Genomic DNA, 17,461 nt, shown 5'->3' on the forward strand with positions numbered 1-17,461 from the left:
AAGAGGGACACTTGGCAATCATGCTGGAGATAATACTATAAAATATAAATTGTTTGTTGGTTTCTGTGGGTTAGTGGACTGTACGCAGCTCTTTGAATTCTTGAATAAATCTGTGTTAAAATACAATTATCTGTAACAGAATTAGATTTATTGGCCACAGCACAAAACTTAATTACATGTGTATAGACCGGATGAGTCAACACAGCAGAGAGCACGGATATGATGGTCCTGCAACCTGTGGTTTGAGCTGTTCATCTACTGGGCACTGATCTTCATTGGCATCCAGCGATGAGTACTGGCAGCTAACTCAGCACAGACCTCTTATAACAGAATCCGTAGCACTGGGATAGATTTCTGCTCTATTCTGTGTCTTTGTATTGGGTGATTTGGACATGGGATATTTCACCTGCACCCTGTTCTATGCTGCCACGATTTTTCAACAGATAACATGCCACAGGTAATGTACAATTGAAGATAATTATATATTTTTCTAAAATGTTATTGGTGCACTTATTATGCAAAGAAATTGGGACTACCATTGCTATTTATTTATTTTTATTTTTTTTGGGGGGGGGGCATAGGTGGGGAAATTAAAATTTTTTTGGGGGGGGGGCATGGATGGGGAAATTAAACAGAAATACTTTTATGTTGTATAGCAGTCTTTCTCAACCAGGGTGCCATGGCACACCGGAGTGCCTTCTGACTTCTTTACAGGTGCCTCAAAATTTTGTGATGGTGGTATTCTGATGTGAAGGGGAAACTCTGATGTAATAAAAGAGGGGGACTCTGATATGAAAGGGGGTTATCATATAAATGGGGACTATGATTTAAAGGGAGGCTTCTGATGTAAAAGGAGGGGGCCCTTATATGAAAGTGGGCCGATATAAAAGGGGGACTCTAATGTGTCCCCCTTTTGTGTGGGGACCCTTTTAAAATCTATGGCATTATAGACTGGGATTTTTCATTCTTTTAAAGTGTGCCATGACTAAAAAAAGGTTAGGGAACACTGACTTAGTTAATAAGTATTTTTTTATTTTGTTTTTGCTCCTGGCAGCTAAACAGAGCTGTGAGGGAGCAAAGGCAAGGCGACAGTGTACTACTGTGCAAGCAGGCTTTAATGAAAACCAGTACCTCTGGGTATGGAGGAACATGTGACCACTACGTGTGATAGAGTTGGTTCTTTGTAATTGGCCTAGCACCGTACCATAAGGCAAGGAGAGCCCTCATCCCTGTGTAAGGTTCAAATGGAGCAATGTAGAGATTACACCGTGCTGTCTTTCCTTGCTTCTGGCCAATGAACAGAGTGGTGGGGGAACAAAGGAAAAGTAAGTATACACAGCTGGGGAGAAGGGCATTACAAAATCCATTGTTTTGCTCTGAATGGGCAAACACAGCTTCATGTTAAAGTAGTTTTTTAAAATAAATTTTAAATTTTTACATACTTTGTCTCCCATGGTTTACTTACTGTGTTGACTGTAGATATTTGTAGATTGTCCAAAAGAGTCAGATGAAGCAAGAAGATATAGACCACACGGGGGGTGCATTGTTTTGAATAATTTAGCCGAGTAATAGACTTGCATTATAAGAAGAACAGAAAAGCAAAACTATTGTGTATAGCACTGTAAAGCAGGAAGCAAAGCCTGTGTGTGCATGAAGCACATCTGTCTGTCCATATATATATATATATATATATGGTGTATACATTTTACATGTATTTATATTAAAAATCAATGGCTATAGATTAAAATTAAGTACATGACCTATTAGCAGCTTTTTATTTTTACTTTAGCAGTGTTGCTGAAGACATTGGGCAATATATTGGGTCTAATATAGAGATATCATGGGTGCCAGACTTAGATGGACTGATGCAAGGATATGCAAGGAATTTCAGGCCTGGGATTGGAGGTACTGCACTTTAAATTATTTATATACATATACTTGTACTGGAGAATGTTGATTGATGCTCCCCACTTGTGAACAATCATTAGTCCATATAACTGTGACAGTCAAGTCATAGGAAAATGTCCTCATTTTTTTCCAAGAATGCTGGCAACTATGCTGAAAAGGTCAGAGAAAAATAAGTTTTCTAAGGCAGGTTATAAATCAAAAGGGAAGAATTGATGGATTGCTATGGGCAGCATAGACAGTTCTTTTTACTGACAGTTTTAAACATGATGCTTGCACTGTTCTTGGAGTACACTATTTATCAAAAGTTTATGGGCACCTGACCATCCCATTCCATATGTATGGCATTAATAGGGGGTTGGTCCCCCTTTTGTTGTTATGATATCCTCCACTCCGCTGGGAAGGCTTCCACAAGATTTTGGAGTGTGTCTGTGGGGATTTGTGCCTATTCAGCCAAAAAAGCATCTGTGAGGTCAAGTACTGATGTTGGACAATAAGACCTGGTTTGCAATAGACATTCAAATGTATCCCAAAGGTGTTCACTTGGGTTGAGGTCAGGGCAGGCAATCAAACCCATCAAACCATGTCTTTATAAAGTTGGCTTTGTGCACAAGGGGGTAGTCATGGTGGAACAGAAAATAACCTTCCCCTAACTGTTGCCACAAAGTTGGAGGAGCAAAATTGTCTATAATGTCTTTGTATGCTTTAGCATAAAGCTCCTCAGCATTAACCCCTATTGGAAACCAAAGGTCAGAATTTTATGTAAAGATGGTTAACCCTGAGCAGGGTAACCATTTTTACATCGTATCACCAGTAATGCCAAGGGTTAACACAGAAAACATTCTGGAACGTTACCTATCCTCCTGCTTTCTGCGAACCCACAAGTGCTCTGCTTTGGGCACTTTCACGCCCATCAGACTCTGGCAATGGGTGGTTAGGAATGTTAACAGAATGACTACTGTAAAACAGACCCCCTGATGTCTCCATAAAGAGGATCAGCCACGTAAAATGTACTATTACTGTTTAGGGCCCTTGTGATAGCAATCAAGAGAAAAAAATAAAAACATTAACATGATTAAATAAACTAAAAAGTAAAAAAAAAAAAATGAAAGAACTTGTAGGTAAACAGCATTCATATCACACATATTTGGTACAACTGCACACACCATAGTGACAGGAATACTTCTATAGCCATTTTTTATGGTAAACTCTAAACTGGTGAGACGTAAAGGTTTTTAAAATGGAAGTAAGGTAAAAAAAAAAAAGAAGGCTTTTATGACAGAAGATACTGTTTAAAGTTAAAACTTTCCCCCCCCCCCTTCCCAATCCTGCAGTAGGGACTTACCTTAAAGTGACATTAAACCCTCAGATTTTTTAACATAAACCAATACTGTAATGTGTGCCTTACTGTAATCCATGGTAGTTTCCCTTCTCTTTGCTGCTCTTCTTTGCTGCTCTTCCTTTTAAATCCTCATGTCTTCTCATGCACTCAGCTCCTTTTCAGCTGAGTGCCTCTTCCTGTAGTGCTGGCTCAGGTTGCAAACATACACACAGACACCATGTAGCCATTCCAGAGACAAGGCAGTCTGCTGCAAAACAGAAGTTCTGCCCAGCATGAGAACAGATACAGAATTAAAAGGAAGAGCAGCAAAGAGAAGGGAAACAACCATGTATTACAGTAAGGCACACATTGCAGTATTGTTTTATGTAAACAAATCTGAGGGTTTAATGTCAATTTAAATGATGCCTCTTAATCTGATCATCTTCTTTTTTACCGTGCTTTTCAGCTGTCCCTCCAGTGCTGATGTGGGTCTCCGATCCAGCGCTGACTCCTCTGTCCTCTTCTCTGCTGTCCCAGGTGTCTGTGCGGGTGCGCGCTGCTCCATAGCCTTACCTTGTGTCTCTCCTCGTCTCCCGGCCAAACATCTGAACTGTGCATGCGCCCGCCCCAAGATCCTTTGCGGCCGCCTGAGACTCTTCAGATGTACGGACGGGAGCATGTGGCAAAGACACAGGTACGTTTAAAGCCTTTTTAAAAGGTTTTTTTTTCTCGACCAACTTTAGGTGGTGGCCTCTAGTCTTTGTAATGGAGTTAATCTCAAACAGTTTGTTGCCAATGTTGCTGTCACCATTGAACATCTTGTACATGAAAATCATATCCCCCCTTAATCTCCTTAATTCCAGCGTAAACATGTTTAAGGTCAGAAGCCTCGTCTCATAGCTCTGGTCCTCCATTCCCCTAATTAGTTTGGTTGCCCTCCGCTGGACTCTCAAAATTTTATTCTACAGGTTCTCTGCTTTTGGAAAATATATCATATTTCAGTGTTTTAAGTGATTTTTAGACCTAAAGTCTGCATAATTCTGCATGTTTTTCCAAAGGGAAACATACCGTCATAGGGGTTAACAGTACCCTTCTCTGGAACTCAATCATTTGTAGGGGTGTTCACATACTTTTGGCCATACAGTAGGTATGATGGTCCGGTGTCCTCATACTTTTGCCACCAGTAATGACAATGTGTGGATCAAGTTGTTAGCATCTGCACAAACCTGAAATATTTCACATGTCCATAAAATATGTTCACTCAGGTGTGGACAAATGTATATTCAGTAGCTAGTTTGTCCTGTCCAGGAGCCAGCAGGATTTATTTTAAAGGAGAACTATGGGGTCAGTGTTTTCCCCATAGTTCTCCTTAGGGTAACGGGAGGACACAAACCAGCGTCCTCCCGTTACCCTAAGCTTAGTATACCACGAGCTACAGCTCACGGTATACTGAGACGCCGGAGCGGATCCCGACATCGACGTCGAGATCCGCCCAGCTGCGTGAGTGACAGCTGGCTCTGCCTATCTAGAGGCAGAGCCAGCTATACCCGCCCCCTCCCCCGTCCGATCCGCCAGTCAGCGCTGGCAGATCGGAGCGGGGAATCAAGCCCCTCCCCCTGTCACGGCAGAGAGCCGTGACAGGATCGATAGGTGAGCGAACCCGGTATGTGTTCGCTCACCTCCCGATCTACTGAGTCGACCTGTGACAGTCTTATTGTCACAGGTCGGCTAGAACTATGAGGTGAGTGGAAATCACTCATCTCATAGTTCTCCTTTAAGTACCAGCTCCATTGCCAACTAGAGAAAACCTCAAGGCACCAGATGTTATTTATAAGGCACATTGACCACTTGGCTCTTGGGATTTGTCTAGCCCTGTGTTCATTTAGTAACTTTATATGTAAAACGCAAGCTCTGTCTTCGATTACTGTTCACAAATATGTTTTACACCCAAGTTCATACATTGATGAGAATAAATGACCCCCTTTCTTTGTTCCTTGCACTTATATAGCTGTCAGTGTAACCTAAATCTAACTACTCTTTGTACAACATGTTACATTAACTTATGTCTTGATTAACTTTTCAGGGCCCCCTGTGATTGTTGCAGTAGATATCGAAGTCACCAGCATTGACCATATATCTGAAGTAAACATGGTAATGTGAACTATTAAGGCTTGTGCACACTGATGGAGTTGACTAGCCTGTGCTTTCATTACTTCCTACAGGTTTCCTGGAGTGAGGACATATGAGTCCAAACACAGCCCAATTAGGAGAAGATTTAAAGGCTAAGGGTCATTACCAGACACAGCAAGTCAAAGTTTGTATGGGGAAGTAATGGGAGATGTTGGAAAACCTGGTCTGACTTTTTATTTTACTCCTGAAAAGGGGTGTCTGCAGCCCACCCCTTTGCATAGCCTGTAAGGAGCAGTCACATAATGGGACATATGTTTTAGGGACCAGCATAGATGCCTTCTCTATACAACTTAACAATTAAAAACAGGAGGTGTATGAATCAACCTAAACCCATAAAGGATGTGCTTCTTTTTATTTATTCAATGTGCTCCTTTCATCTAAAAAAAAAAATACATTCATTATATACACTCTTGTATTTCATGATTTAACCCTTAAGGACCTAATCTCAGGAGATCCATTGTGCATCTCCTTTTTAAAGAAAAGTCATCAGTCTCCCTTGCTCCCCAAACTGCGACAGTTTTTAATTCTGAAAATGCCAGACAGGCGGAAGCATCGTTTTGGCATTGTCTCGGAATCAATCAGTCTCGGAATCTCACTGCTTGTGTTACTGCCTATGGCCCTTTCATAACATTATTTTCTTGCTTTGAAACAATGAAAAAATAAACAATTGTCAAGCTTCATTCCCTCTTTCTTAATAAAGCGCAAATCAACCCTGTAAGGATTTTATCATTTTTGGTAGTGTGTGACAGACATGCTTTTTACCATAAACTATAGTGTATTCTTTGTGTAGAGATGTGTTCCCCAGTAGCCTGCTTTAGATTGTATTTGTTTTGCTGTTTTGAAAAAGTCAGATTATATGGAAGATTCACTAGGGGGTTGGATAAGAAACAGATGGATGTGATGAGAAGCCTTCCAGAAGGGTCTTTTTAGTCTTGAAGTTCTGATTTGAGTCTGGTATCCTGGGTGGGAGCCCAAGCTCTGATGGTTCACTACTTCATGACTAAAGGAAAAGTTACTGAATTTCTTTAAGGACCTTAGCCAAGCTGTTCCTGCTATGAGACAATAGAGCTGGGGACAATGGTGTTACCCTGGAACCTCCTAGGTTTTGCTGCAGTCGCAAATCTGGTGCAAGGAAGAAGCAAGTATACATTGAAAGTCTGAGCATCCATCCAGCTACTGTCCGCTTGAAAGAAGACTCTTGCTACCTTCATACTTTAAATATATAACAATAAATGTATAAACAACATCTTAGGACTAGACTGGTTTTTGTCAAGATCTGAGTAAGTGAGTTTACCTGGAGATAAGCTTATCACAATCAGGGGTCCCACTTGCTACTACAAGTCCCAACTAAGTAGACGCACTGCTGGAAAAGTTGTACAAAAAGGTCCTATTGTGCCACCCTAGTGGAGGCTCTGGATACATACAGATCCAAAATGTTTAGCCTTGTGAAGAAAGAATAGCTGTTTTGCTAACCAAATGACAAGGGGATTAGCTTTTCAGCCATGCTGGAGCTGGGGGAGATCTCCTTGCCAGGCTCGCGGACCGCAGGCAAAATACAGAAATCCTTTATTGTTTCAGTTGCTCTTTAAAGACCATTTCCATAAAAATGCAACAGGTGGGCAATGGTGGTGCAAGAGGAAGAAGCTATTGTGTTGAACTTACACTCACATCCATGCCTTTCCAGGAAGCCCCAATTTTCAGAAACCTAGCCTTCATCTCTCATGGTATATACAGTCTATTGAGAGTGCCAAACAAATGTCCAAAAGTCCAAAGTTTTGAATGATATAATTGGTTCACAGTAGAAAAGCAGACAACTTGTTTTGGGGGCCACACAATCTTCCCCTTCATCAAGGCTAAAGGTTTTTACTGTGCCTGAAGTGCAACTTAAGCCAAAACCTTTAGTTTTGGATAGAGTGGAGAGGGATTAAAACACCTTTCAGGTTTGTATTGCTGTCTGTGTCCCCGTTAGGGAGATTCACCTGCCCTATTTGTTCTGGTGAACGTTATCACTGAAAGTGAAAGTAAACAAAAATCCCAAATTTTGAGTTGTCACTAGAACAGAAATAGATGGGAAATATTACAGTGGGGACACTAGTTCTGGTGACCCTGCTGATAACCAATCAACAGTAAGCGCTGCGCAAACTGTTGGCGCTATATAAATCCTGTATAATAATAATAACCAGGGATTTCTCTCACTTTGGAGGTTATCAAAAAGGAAGTCATGGCTATCAGTGTATCTTTTTGTAGTTCTACTTTAAACAGGTGTAATAAATAGGATAGGCCAGAAGGCTGCCATATTATTTTTATTATTTAAGATCGCTTTCACCTTTCAATATTTTCAATATTGTTTTGCAATTTGTTTAGAAAGTGGCCTTAGCCTGAATAAGAATGACGCTGTTGTCTGATGTTAATATTCCGTTGACTTCATTGTGAAACCAGCATTCAGTCTTGTTATTGTTTAGGAATACACAATGACAGTGTTCCTGCGTCAGAGCTGGAGGGATGAAAGGCTTTCTTACAACCATACCAACAAGACTCTTGGCTTTGACAGTAGATTTGTTGAGAAACTTTGGCTTCCAGATACATTTATTGTGAATGCCAAGTCCGCCTGGTTTCATGACGTGACAGTGGAAAACAAGCTTATCCGACTCCAGCCAGATGGTGTCATCCTATACAGCAGCAGGTAAGCAGCAGTCTTTAACAACCGCTACTGAAAACACTGTTATTATATATTTTTTAAAATGGCCAAGCAATGTGACTTCCTAGGGATAAAAGGTGATAAACTGTATCTGTTCTGTGCACTTGGTTTACAAAAATCTTATAGTATTATTAAACCCTTGGAAATAAACAAAGCTAACAGCTAGAATTTGCTTAATATACTATAAAATATAATTACTTTTAACCCACTCAATTTGCAATAGATACATTTACCATACAAGATTTATATAGCTCCAACAGTTTGTGCAGCACTTTTTAATATAAAGGACAACAGTACAGTAACAATACAATTAGAGTTTATGCTGGTCCTTCCTTGCCTATCACTCGTACTCATGTGGGCAGATTTCAATTCTTCACACTGCGCACAGAGGGGCTTGACATTTCACAGGGAGAAACACATACATTATGGTGGCTCTATAGGGACCATGCGAGTGCATTGAGCCACCAAAGAATTGGAAGTCAGCTTGGGGTATACAATAAATCTATTCCTAGAGGAGTAGATGATAGTGATAGCAACATGAAAAACCATACAATACTGTAGATAATTCTTGCTATATGATCATGGAGTTCCTGAGTTGGGTTTAAGAACCCTTTAACGAACACTTTAACTTTTTATCAGCAGTAAACTCTGTTTGGCACAACTGGTTACAATGTAACTAAACAAAATAATAGATTAAATCCCAGTAATCAATTCCAGACTTCCAGGGAGATACAATATGTTAGTATCAATAGTCCATCATTAGACAGCTTCCAACCAGCCTTGCAGCTCTGCATTAGAGTAGAGTGTTCTCACATTACAAAACAAGAAAGGACAGCAGAGTGCACCATCATAGTGTAGCATCCTTTTTACGGACTGGATCGCCATTCTGTTGCACATGGCCACCAACACGAGAGGTGAGCTGGCTGAGAAACAGCGACTGCAACATTCAGAATACACCTATCTCTCCTGAGTCTTCACCCCCTGCCCTGATAGTGTCTGTCAACAGTCTCAGCCTACCGTAGTACACACCAGGTTTCCATAACTAGGAACGCATTTCAGTAAATCTTCCCTTTGGTAAGCCTGGTAATGGCTGTGATGTCATCAGTCCACCCTGTTACCAGTCTAATGAAGTTTTAGCTTCATTAGACTGGTCTTTGTTAAGCTAGTTGAGATTACTGAGGTCCTGGAAGGTTACAAAGGTACTTTCGGGTGTTCAAAGAGGTGCTTGGATAGTACTCTTAACCCAAAGCTGCTTTCTTTAGTTTATAGTGACACTAAACTCAGGCGTTAAACCTTAAAAATACATTCAAACTGTGCCTTATTTGAGGGTTGTAAAGTGGCCCCCACTCCAAGCTTGCTCCTGTGATGGACTACAATCTCACATTTAGTTAGCTCATTTGTATTGAGATTGTAGTCCAATGAGTAGGAGACATAATAATGCCCCTGGGAGACTGGTAATTCATAACACTTTCTTAACTGGTAACATGATTGCTTTTTTATTTCTACCCACTATAATTTATTTATTTTTTGTAGTGACATGCTCTACATGAAACCCACTTGTACTTTTATATGAACATAGAGAACATTGCTAAAGTGAAGACCTTTATGATTTACAGAATAACATCAACTATCTCCTGTGACATGGACTTAACAAAGTATCCGATGGATGAGCAGGAGTGCTTGCTGGACCTGGAGAGCTGTAAGTGACAGAGGTTTCATAAGGACACAGTAATGATGTTGGGTTGGGATTGACAGAAGGAACTTCTTAGTGCTGCGGGCCTTTTTGCGGGCATGCACGGACGGGTAGGCCCATTTAAATGAGCCCTAAAGATCGAAGTTATAGCACACAGACAACCACGGAAATATTTTATTATATATAAAAACAAAACCATTAGTAGTAACTATAATAATAATGAAAGTAGAAATAATAATATTAAAAAACAATAACTGTGGACATTAAACTTTGCAGCAAAGCACTGTTAAAATCAGCTTGTACATAGGTGTGTTTCAGCGTGATGTAGTGCATAAATGATAGTTTAAATGACAGTCAAATTCATTAGATTTGTCTGCGTGACAGAGAGGAAGTGGCACTCTTTTACCTGAAGTCACTTCACAGCATTGTGCGTCACTGTGATAGAAAATGGTGAATATATGTTCACTACAATTGAATATGGCACCATGTAATATACTAATGTTACTCTAAAACAGACGGTTACTCAGCAGAAGACATTCTCTACCACTGGTCGGACACCCAGGAGCAGATTCATGGCCTGGATAAACTTGAGCTAGCACAATTCACTATTACAGACTATAAATTCACAAAAGAGGTGATGAACTTCAAATCAGGTAAGGATATAATGCTGTAAACGTATAAAAAAAAAAAAATGAACTCATTAAAAAAAAAATGTGCAAAGATCAATGGTGGCACTCAACAAGCTGTCACCCATAGCAGGCAATTAGACTTTGGTTTAAGCACTCCAGTACCAGCAACTGTTTTACTTTCTTTTTTGCGTTCCCTGAAAGCTTGTTTGTTTGCGTTCCCTGCAAGTAAAAGGAAAGAAAATAAAAATGGTCTATTGTCAGCATGAATCTAAGTATTTCCCAAATGTATTGAAGATTAGATGTCAGATATCATAGTATCTGTGACAATGAAATATACCAGTTAGCTATCAGATGGCGTTATTCTCATGTCAAGATTAGAGATCACATAGAAATGTGTATTTAAAGTGAACCTGGGCAACAGGCTCACTTAATTGCACACTGTAACCCCACTCCCCTCACCACTCAAACTCGCCTGCGGGTGAATGGAGAAGAGGGAAATGAATGAAAGGTAAGTATTAGCAGCAGGAGGCAGTTATTGTAGTGAACTAATGGCTTTCCCAGCACAGGCAAAGCACAGGCACACTTTAAACTCAGTCAGGAGACACATTATACCTGCTGAATGTCCTTAATTTTTATGTTGGCATTCATATGGCTACTGTACCTCCCACTTGTCCCTCTTTTCGAGGAACCAAATCCCTCTGTCCTCTCAGTTGTCCCTCTTTTTGGTCTGATGCACAGATATAGCTAGATAAAGGATCTATTTAACTACCAAAAGTGTTATTCTGCATTAAAACCTTCATCTTATCTCTTAATTATCTTGTTTGGTATTTCGAAAGCCAGTATAAAGAAAAAATAATGGTGAGAAAAAAACTATTCTGTATTTAACCAATCATTTTTGACATATAAATGGTCCATATAACGGGGGCCTGGAAGATCTGTGTTCATTGCCTAAATACAAGGTGTCCCTCTTACTCATCTCAGAAAGTATGGGTTACCCCACTCACTAAATCCCTGTGGCTACAAGTGTCCTTATTTCAGAAATGGGCAAACAGTAAACCTAAGTTTCTGAAAACCCAGGTCCAATGCTCCCTTGGCCTGAGAACCGTGGTCTGTAGCGGTCTGCAGTTCACAGAGAGGACCAGAGCATACCCTTATATGACAAGCTACCCTTATGTGACTAAACAGTATGGATGGAGAAATCTCTCCTTTCAGCTATTGTATTCTGACAGCTGGGACTCGTAGCTCCTTCCACCCGATTCCTGCGCCAAAATTCAACTGAGAAATTGACATTTGTTGAGCACGAAGCCGGCCAAAATTCAATCCCTGTATGGCCAATTTAAAACAGAACTTCGGGCAAGTCAAATATTAACCCTAGCAGTGGGCCTACTCCCGCATTGCATGGTTTCAGTGCTCATTTTGTCTATGGAGCTAAAAAAAAGGTTATACTCACACGAACCGAGATCCCAACTGGCTCCTACACCGCTCCTTCCAGCCTGTCTTCTCCTACACTCCAACAATAATATGTCCCTCGGTGTCCTCAGGTCCCTGGACACTGTACAGGGGTCTATTCACTAAAGGGTGAAGCGTTTGGAGAAGGCAGGAGAAGTGAACAATCTAGGACAACATAACTAAACTGAAAAGTGAGCTGAATTGGAGTAGTGTTCCAAATCAGCTATTTTGGCCTAGATTGTTCACTTCTCCTGCCTTCTCCAAACTCTTCACCCTTTTGTGAATAGACCCTATAGTTAGTGATGACTAACTGGAGCTTAGACCGCTGTAGTGGAGGGGGAGCGAGCCTGAAGGGACTGGTCTAAGAGCAAGCCAGGATTGTGGTTTAGGTGAGTAAGCTTTGTTACTTTAGCTCCCTAGAAAAAAACAAGAACTTGGTGACATTAAAGGATATGTGTTTCCCTCCCCCCAATGTTAATGTAAGCGCTTACCTTAAATAATGTCTCTCAGTCCGATCTTCTTCTTCTTTCCTGTCCTTTTCAGCCTTCTCTCCAGCGCTTCTGCGGGTCTCCAATCCAGCGCTGACTGCTCTGTGGTTGCTAGCACTTCCTGTCCCACGGTGTCTGCATGCGGGTGCACGCTGTCCATAGACTTACCTTGTGTCTCTCCTAGTCTCCCGGCCGAAAATCTGAACTGCGCCCGCCCCAAGATCCTTTGCGGCCGCCCGAGATTTTTCGGACGGGAGCGTTTGTTTTTGCATAGATCTACTGCTTGCTAGCAGTAGATCTATGCAAAAAAACAGAGGGTAACACTTTAACCCTTGCAGTAAGGCAGTAGCCCCCCTGCAAGGGTTAGGATATGATTTCCCTGGAGTTCTGCTTTAAGAAATGTGATCTATAATTCTAAGAAAGAGGGAAAGAAGCAGATCAATAATAATGCAGATTAAAGGTAAAGTGACTGGACTTTAGATTTAGTACTATTTAAATTTACTATAAAATCATTTGTTTTATTTATTTATGGAGCCGTTTTTTGTGTGTGGGTGTATATTTATCAGAAAGCATTTCCTACGCATAACATAATAGCAGCATATTCAGGTATAATAGCCACAAAACGCAGCCAGCACATTGCTCCTGGAAACAGATGCTGAGATTTTCTGCACAGAGGTGGCTTTCTTTCAAGAGTGAGTTCTGCAAGACGTGTATCTAATTTCTCTTGTCAGACATCTCCTATAACTGTATACATCAGTTCTCTGCAATCAATATCCCACGCTGTTTATTATTCAGCAGATCAGCAGTCTCTCCTTCATTAGAACAGCAGGGTTCCTCATGGAAGGAAACAAAGAGGACAACAAATACTTTGAATTGATACAGTTTTTATAGTCTGCAAACATTTTTGTTATTAAGGATAGCCTAACATACAGCAGAACCTCCAAAGGCTCTGTCTTCTAAACCCCAAATGTCCCATCCTCACTTCACTTGAACATCATTCATCTTTGATTTTCAACAGACATACCTGAATTAAGGGCTAAATTCACCTTTTAGATCATGTTTAGTGTTACACTGATATTCAGGGTTACATAGTTAAATAGTATTTGAGGTTGAAAAAAGACACATGTCCATCAAGTTCAGCCTTTGTGTGTGTGTGTGTGTCTGTGTGTGTTGTGCGTGCGTGCGTATCAGGGACGTGCGGTCAGGGGAGGCAGAGCCACACCTAGTAATATGAAGAAAAAAGGAGTCGGCTTCAAGTCTGAAGCTGACAGCTTTTTCTCCATTCAGAGCAGCTTGTTACAGGTTATACAGCAGGGAAATCCTCCCCGCCGCATAACCTGTCATGGTCGGAGCGCTGCCATATAATTACAGGTAGCGCTGCATCCGGCTTTTGACAGGTAGTTAGGTTACACAGCAGCGGGCTTCCCCACTGCTTGTGTAACCTAACTTGGTGAGGCAAAAGCTATCACAGCCACTACTCTGTGTTAGAGGCCTGAGCTCTGTGGATGGCTTGGACCAATGGCAAAGTGCCAAGCTGTCCAATAAAAAAAAAGAAAAAAAATCCACTGAGGCGATCGATCTCGATGCCTCAGCAGTGACTCACCAATGACGAGCAACTGAGGGACAGGCTCCTCCCTTCCTCCTCCCCACACAGCTTAGTTACCGAGCTGGGGGTGGGGGCAGAGCTTCGGTGGGACGGGCAGAGCTTCAGCGGGATGGAGCGGAGCTTCAGAGGGCTGGGGGATGCCCCAGCCAGCCCAAAAGGCACGGCACATCACTGGTGTGTATATGAGTCCCTGTGTGGTCTAGTATTTAAGAAGTGGCCATTGCTACTCAGACTTTCTTTTACCTTCATCAGTGAAAAGAGTTTAAACAACTAATAGTTTTGTTAGACTGATATGGTGATTGAACAATTTTTTATCATCTATCTGATAAGGGTTAAATTATAGATATGTATATTTTCTCATACCCTACCATGCCTGCTATTTGTAACAAAATGTTTTGTCAAAGATCTGCTTTTCTTGGGATGAAGTTAATTACACAGCAAAGGGAAATGTTCACTGTTATATTTTTCAGCGGGTCAGTTTCCCCGACTGACACTTCACTTCCAGCTGAAGAGGAACAGAGGGATGTACATCATACAGTCCTATGTTCCATCCATTTTACTGGTGACCATGTCATGGGTCTCTTTTTGGATCAGTCAGTCGGCAGTTCCTGCTAGAGTTTCTTTAGGTAATTGCTAATAGCTACAGAAATTACATTAACAGTGTGAATAACATAGGCGGGGGGTAGGCAACGTCAGCAGTCCAGTTGTTGTGGAACTACAAGCCCCATGAGGCATTGCAAGACTGACAGCCACAGGCATGACTCCCATGGGCAAAGGCATGAAGGTATGAGATTGCCTACCTCCTGGCATTCACTAAACATCACTAAACTGATTGCAAGTCAAATTTCCTGAAAGAGTTACTCTGTTATATAAGATTCCATTGTGCAAGACAGAACAGTGAGACAATCACCTATGCAGTTAGTGTATTAGCCATCGTCTTTCATTTTGTTTGGGATATCTAAAACTATTGCCTTTCATTGACCAAGGATGCAGAACAGAAGTTCTGACATGATTTGCCTGGATCACCGACTAAAAGAAAAGTTGTCCTTTAAAAATGAACTTTGCTTTTTACAATCTTTATGTATAAAACCCACATAAACGCAACCAAATGTTTTTATTTGTCAAGGTATCACCACTGTACTCACAATGACCACTCTGATGGATTCTGCACGATCTTCTCTGCCCAGAGCCTCTACCATCAAAGCTCTGGATGTCTACTTCCTGATATGCTATGTCTTTGTGTTTGCTGCCTTGGTGGAGTATGCATTTGCTCACTATAATGCAGACTACATGAGGAAGGAGAAGACAGTGTGTGCCAAGCAGGAAAAGAAGGTTAGAAATGTTTAAGATAAGCAATACATACAGAATTTAGAACAGTGTTACAAAACATGAAAAATAGGATTTTTTGTACTCACCGTAAAGTCATTTTCTCTGCTTTCAATGGAGGACACGGCTCTGCTTTAGATTATCACCTACTGGGTATAGTGCCACCTGCAGGTGCAGGATGCTAAGTAAAACTAAAAAACAGCAGTGCACAGATCCCTCACACTGCAGTGCAAAAACACAGCAATGCACAAAGAAACCCCAAATACTGAGATGCACAAAGCCAGTGGGTGGGTGGTCTGTACTCAAATGAAGGCAGGGGAAAAAAAGTTATACTGACCCAAACCTCTGAGTCGGCTTGTTCTTAGACCCATCCCCGGAGCCTCTCTCCCCCTTCACTGCTTTTCTGAGGCTTCCCCAGTTAGTTTTAGTTCAGCGCAGAGACAGGGCTTAGGAAACCTATAGCCTTCCTACATTTTAAAAGATTGGGAAAACATCCTCTGTACTGTGTTGTGCAAGTGGTCATAATGTTCAGATAGGTTGAGGTCCTAAGAGGCTTGCCATTGCATAAAGCAGTATTTGAAACATACTGTAACATGTGGTGAAGGGTTAAAACTCGTTAATTTATTTTTGTCTCTGTCCTGCTGGGGAGATTTCTCTTTATTTTATACCCTACAGACGCAACAGAAAATTAGAAGAAATCTACCTAAACTAAGGAAAAGTCCCATCTCAGTTGTCAGTGGAACATTTGTCTCCATTGAAAGATTTGGTCCTCCTCTTGTTACTGTCAAAACTGCAAAGAGTCTATTTATAAACTATTTGCAGAGCCAATCGCCATGTGAATCTCTGTGAACATCGTTCTGTGCAAATGGAGGCAAAAATAAACGTTCTTAGTATATTTTCTTTTTGGGTTGAATGTACCATTCAGAAAATACTGCATTATGGCCACTAGATGGAGCTGAGCAGCAAAGGAAATAAATACTTATGTGTAACATGTGGCATCTTGGCCAAGTAATGTGCCTTACCGTCTGTAATATTCTCTTATCACTGACTTTGGGTCTGCAACCAAACTTGAAGTCAGAAAGGATTAAAGATCTATCCAATTATTATGCCAGCCTATGTTGTCACTGAGGAGATTTGCCCTCGCTTCCTGTCCAGGAGATATGGCAGGCAGTGAGAAAAAATCTTTCCAATGAAGGGGAAAACCCATAATTGACAGTTGTCAAGAAAACAGGTATCCCCGTATGATGATTTCTCCTCATCTTCTTTTCCAGTGAGTGACACATAACATTTTGGATTTCTCAAGACGTTCTGTTAACAGAACAAGAATCACCTTAATGGAAACAGGAGTAGCAATAAACACATGGCAGAGGTTCAAATCATTTCCTCTTGTGCAAAACTAATTTAAAAAAAAAAAAGAGTTTAACTGTATTTTAAATGCATTTTCAATAAATATAAGTTTTGGTTAATAATTCTTTGTGTCATTTTAGGTGTCAATGAAGGACGGCAATCACGCCATAGTCCTGCTCACCTTGTCATTACTGGGAGCAAATCTTAACTTGGTGGAGCAATACACTAACATTCCAGGGCTAATAAGTGGACCCAGACATACAGGAATGGCAAGCAAACTGCATTCTAAGGAGCTGAAACCTGGCCAAAGAGGTGGCCGACTGAGGACTCTACTGAAGCCTATAGATGCTGATAGCATTGATGTTTATGCAAGGGCAGTTTTCCCTGCCGCCTTTGCAGCAGTGAACCTTATTTACTGGGTAGTCTACACAAAGTAAGAGTAGTTGTTTCCTTGTGATCTACAGTATATGTATCAATCAATATATTCACCAACTAAAATATGTATGTTACTTACAGGAAAAAGTAAGGGAATTGAACTACAGTGTTTAATACCAGTTCTAAAAGTTATTTTTTTAGCATGTTTAGTTACTAACTCTATTTGGATATGTGTTACATATTGTCCTACGATCCTGTGTCCTTGAAGATGCAGAAATTGTGCAGGTTTGTTTCCGAATATGTTTCTAAATAAAGTATAAAATATTTATACTGTATATTTAAAATGTGTACTTAGTACTGGAGTGGCACTTAAAGCCTAACTATGAGCAATTTTTTTTTTATAAATAGTTCCCCTGGGGATGTTAAACACAAAA

The 17,461-nt window shown here is 40.8% G+C and overlaps 1 protein-coding gene across 2 annotated transcripts; it reads left to right on the forward strand.

Moving 5' to 3' along the window:
• The first annotated feature begins 155 nt into the window (after positions 1-155).
• Positions 156-17,113, forward strand: GABRD (gamma-aminobutyric acid type A receptor delta subunit). 2 transcript variants are annotated; one of them, XM_018553091.1, is made up of 9 exons: positions 156-457; positions 1,790-1,905; positions 5,310-5,377; positions 7,879-8,099; positions 9,731-9,813; positions 10,323-10,460; positions 14,450-14,605; positions 15,106-15,311; positions 16,793-17,113. In XM_018553091.1, exons 1-9 carry the CDS (start codon positions 393-395, stop codon positions 17,087-17,089), a joined length of 1,350 nt encoding a protein of 449 aa, XP_018408593.1. In that variant the 5' UTR covers positions 156-392; the 3' UTR covers positions 17,090-17,113. The 2 variants fall into 2 exon arrangements, with proteins under 2 accessions (XP_018408593.1, XP_018408594.1); XM_018553092.1 differs by lacking the exons at positions 156-457; positions 5,310-5,377 and having other exon boundaries at positions 1,796-1,905.
• The last annotated feature ends 348 nt before the right edge of the window (positions 17,114-17,461 follow it).

This window comes from Nanorana parkeri, unplaced genomic scaffold (genome assembly GCF_000935625.1).
Source record: "Nanorana parkeri isolate BGI_ZX_2015 unplaced genomic scaffold, ASM93562v1 scaffold109, whole genome shotgun sequence".
NCBI lineage: Eukaryota > Metazoa > Chordata > Amphibia > Anura > Dicroglossidae > Nanorana > Nanorana parkeri.

Excerpts from the sequence above, each read along its gene's own strand:
- GABRD (XM_018553091.1), top strand. The coding sequence starts at position 393 with ATGGGATATTTCACCTGCACCCTGTTCTATGCTGCCACGATTTTTCAA. Across the intron at positions 8,100-9,730 it reads GTCATCCTATACAGCAGCAG|AATAACATCAACTATCTCCT; the intron begins GTAAGCAGCAGT and ends TATGATTTACAG. Across the intron at positions 10,461-14,449 it reads GGTGATGAACTTCAAATCAG|CGGGTCAGTTTCCCCGACTG; the intron begins GTAAGGATATAA and ends TATATTTTTCAG.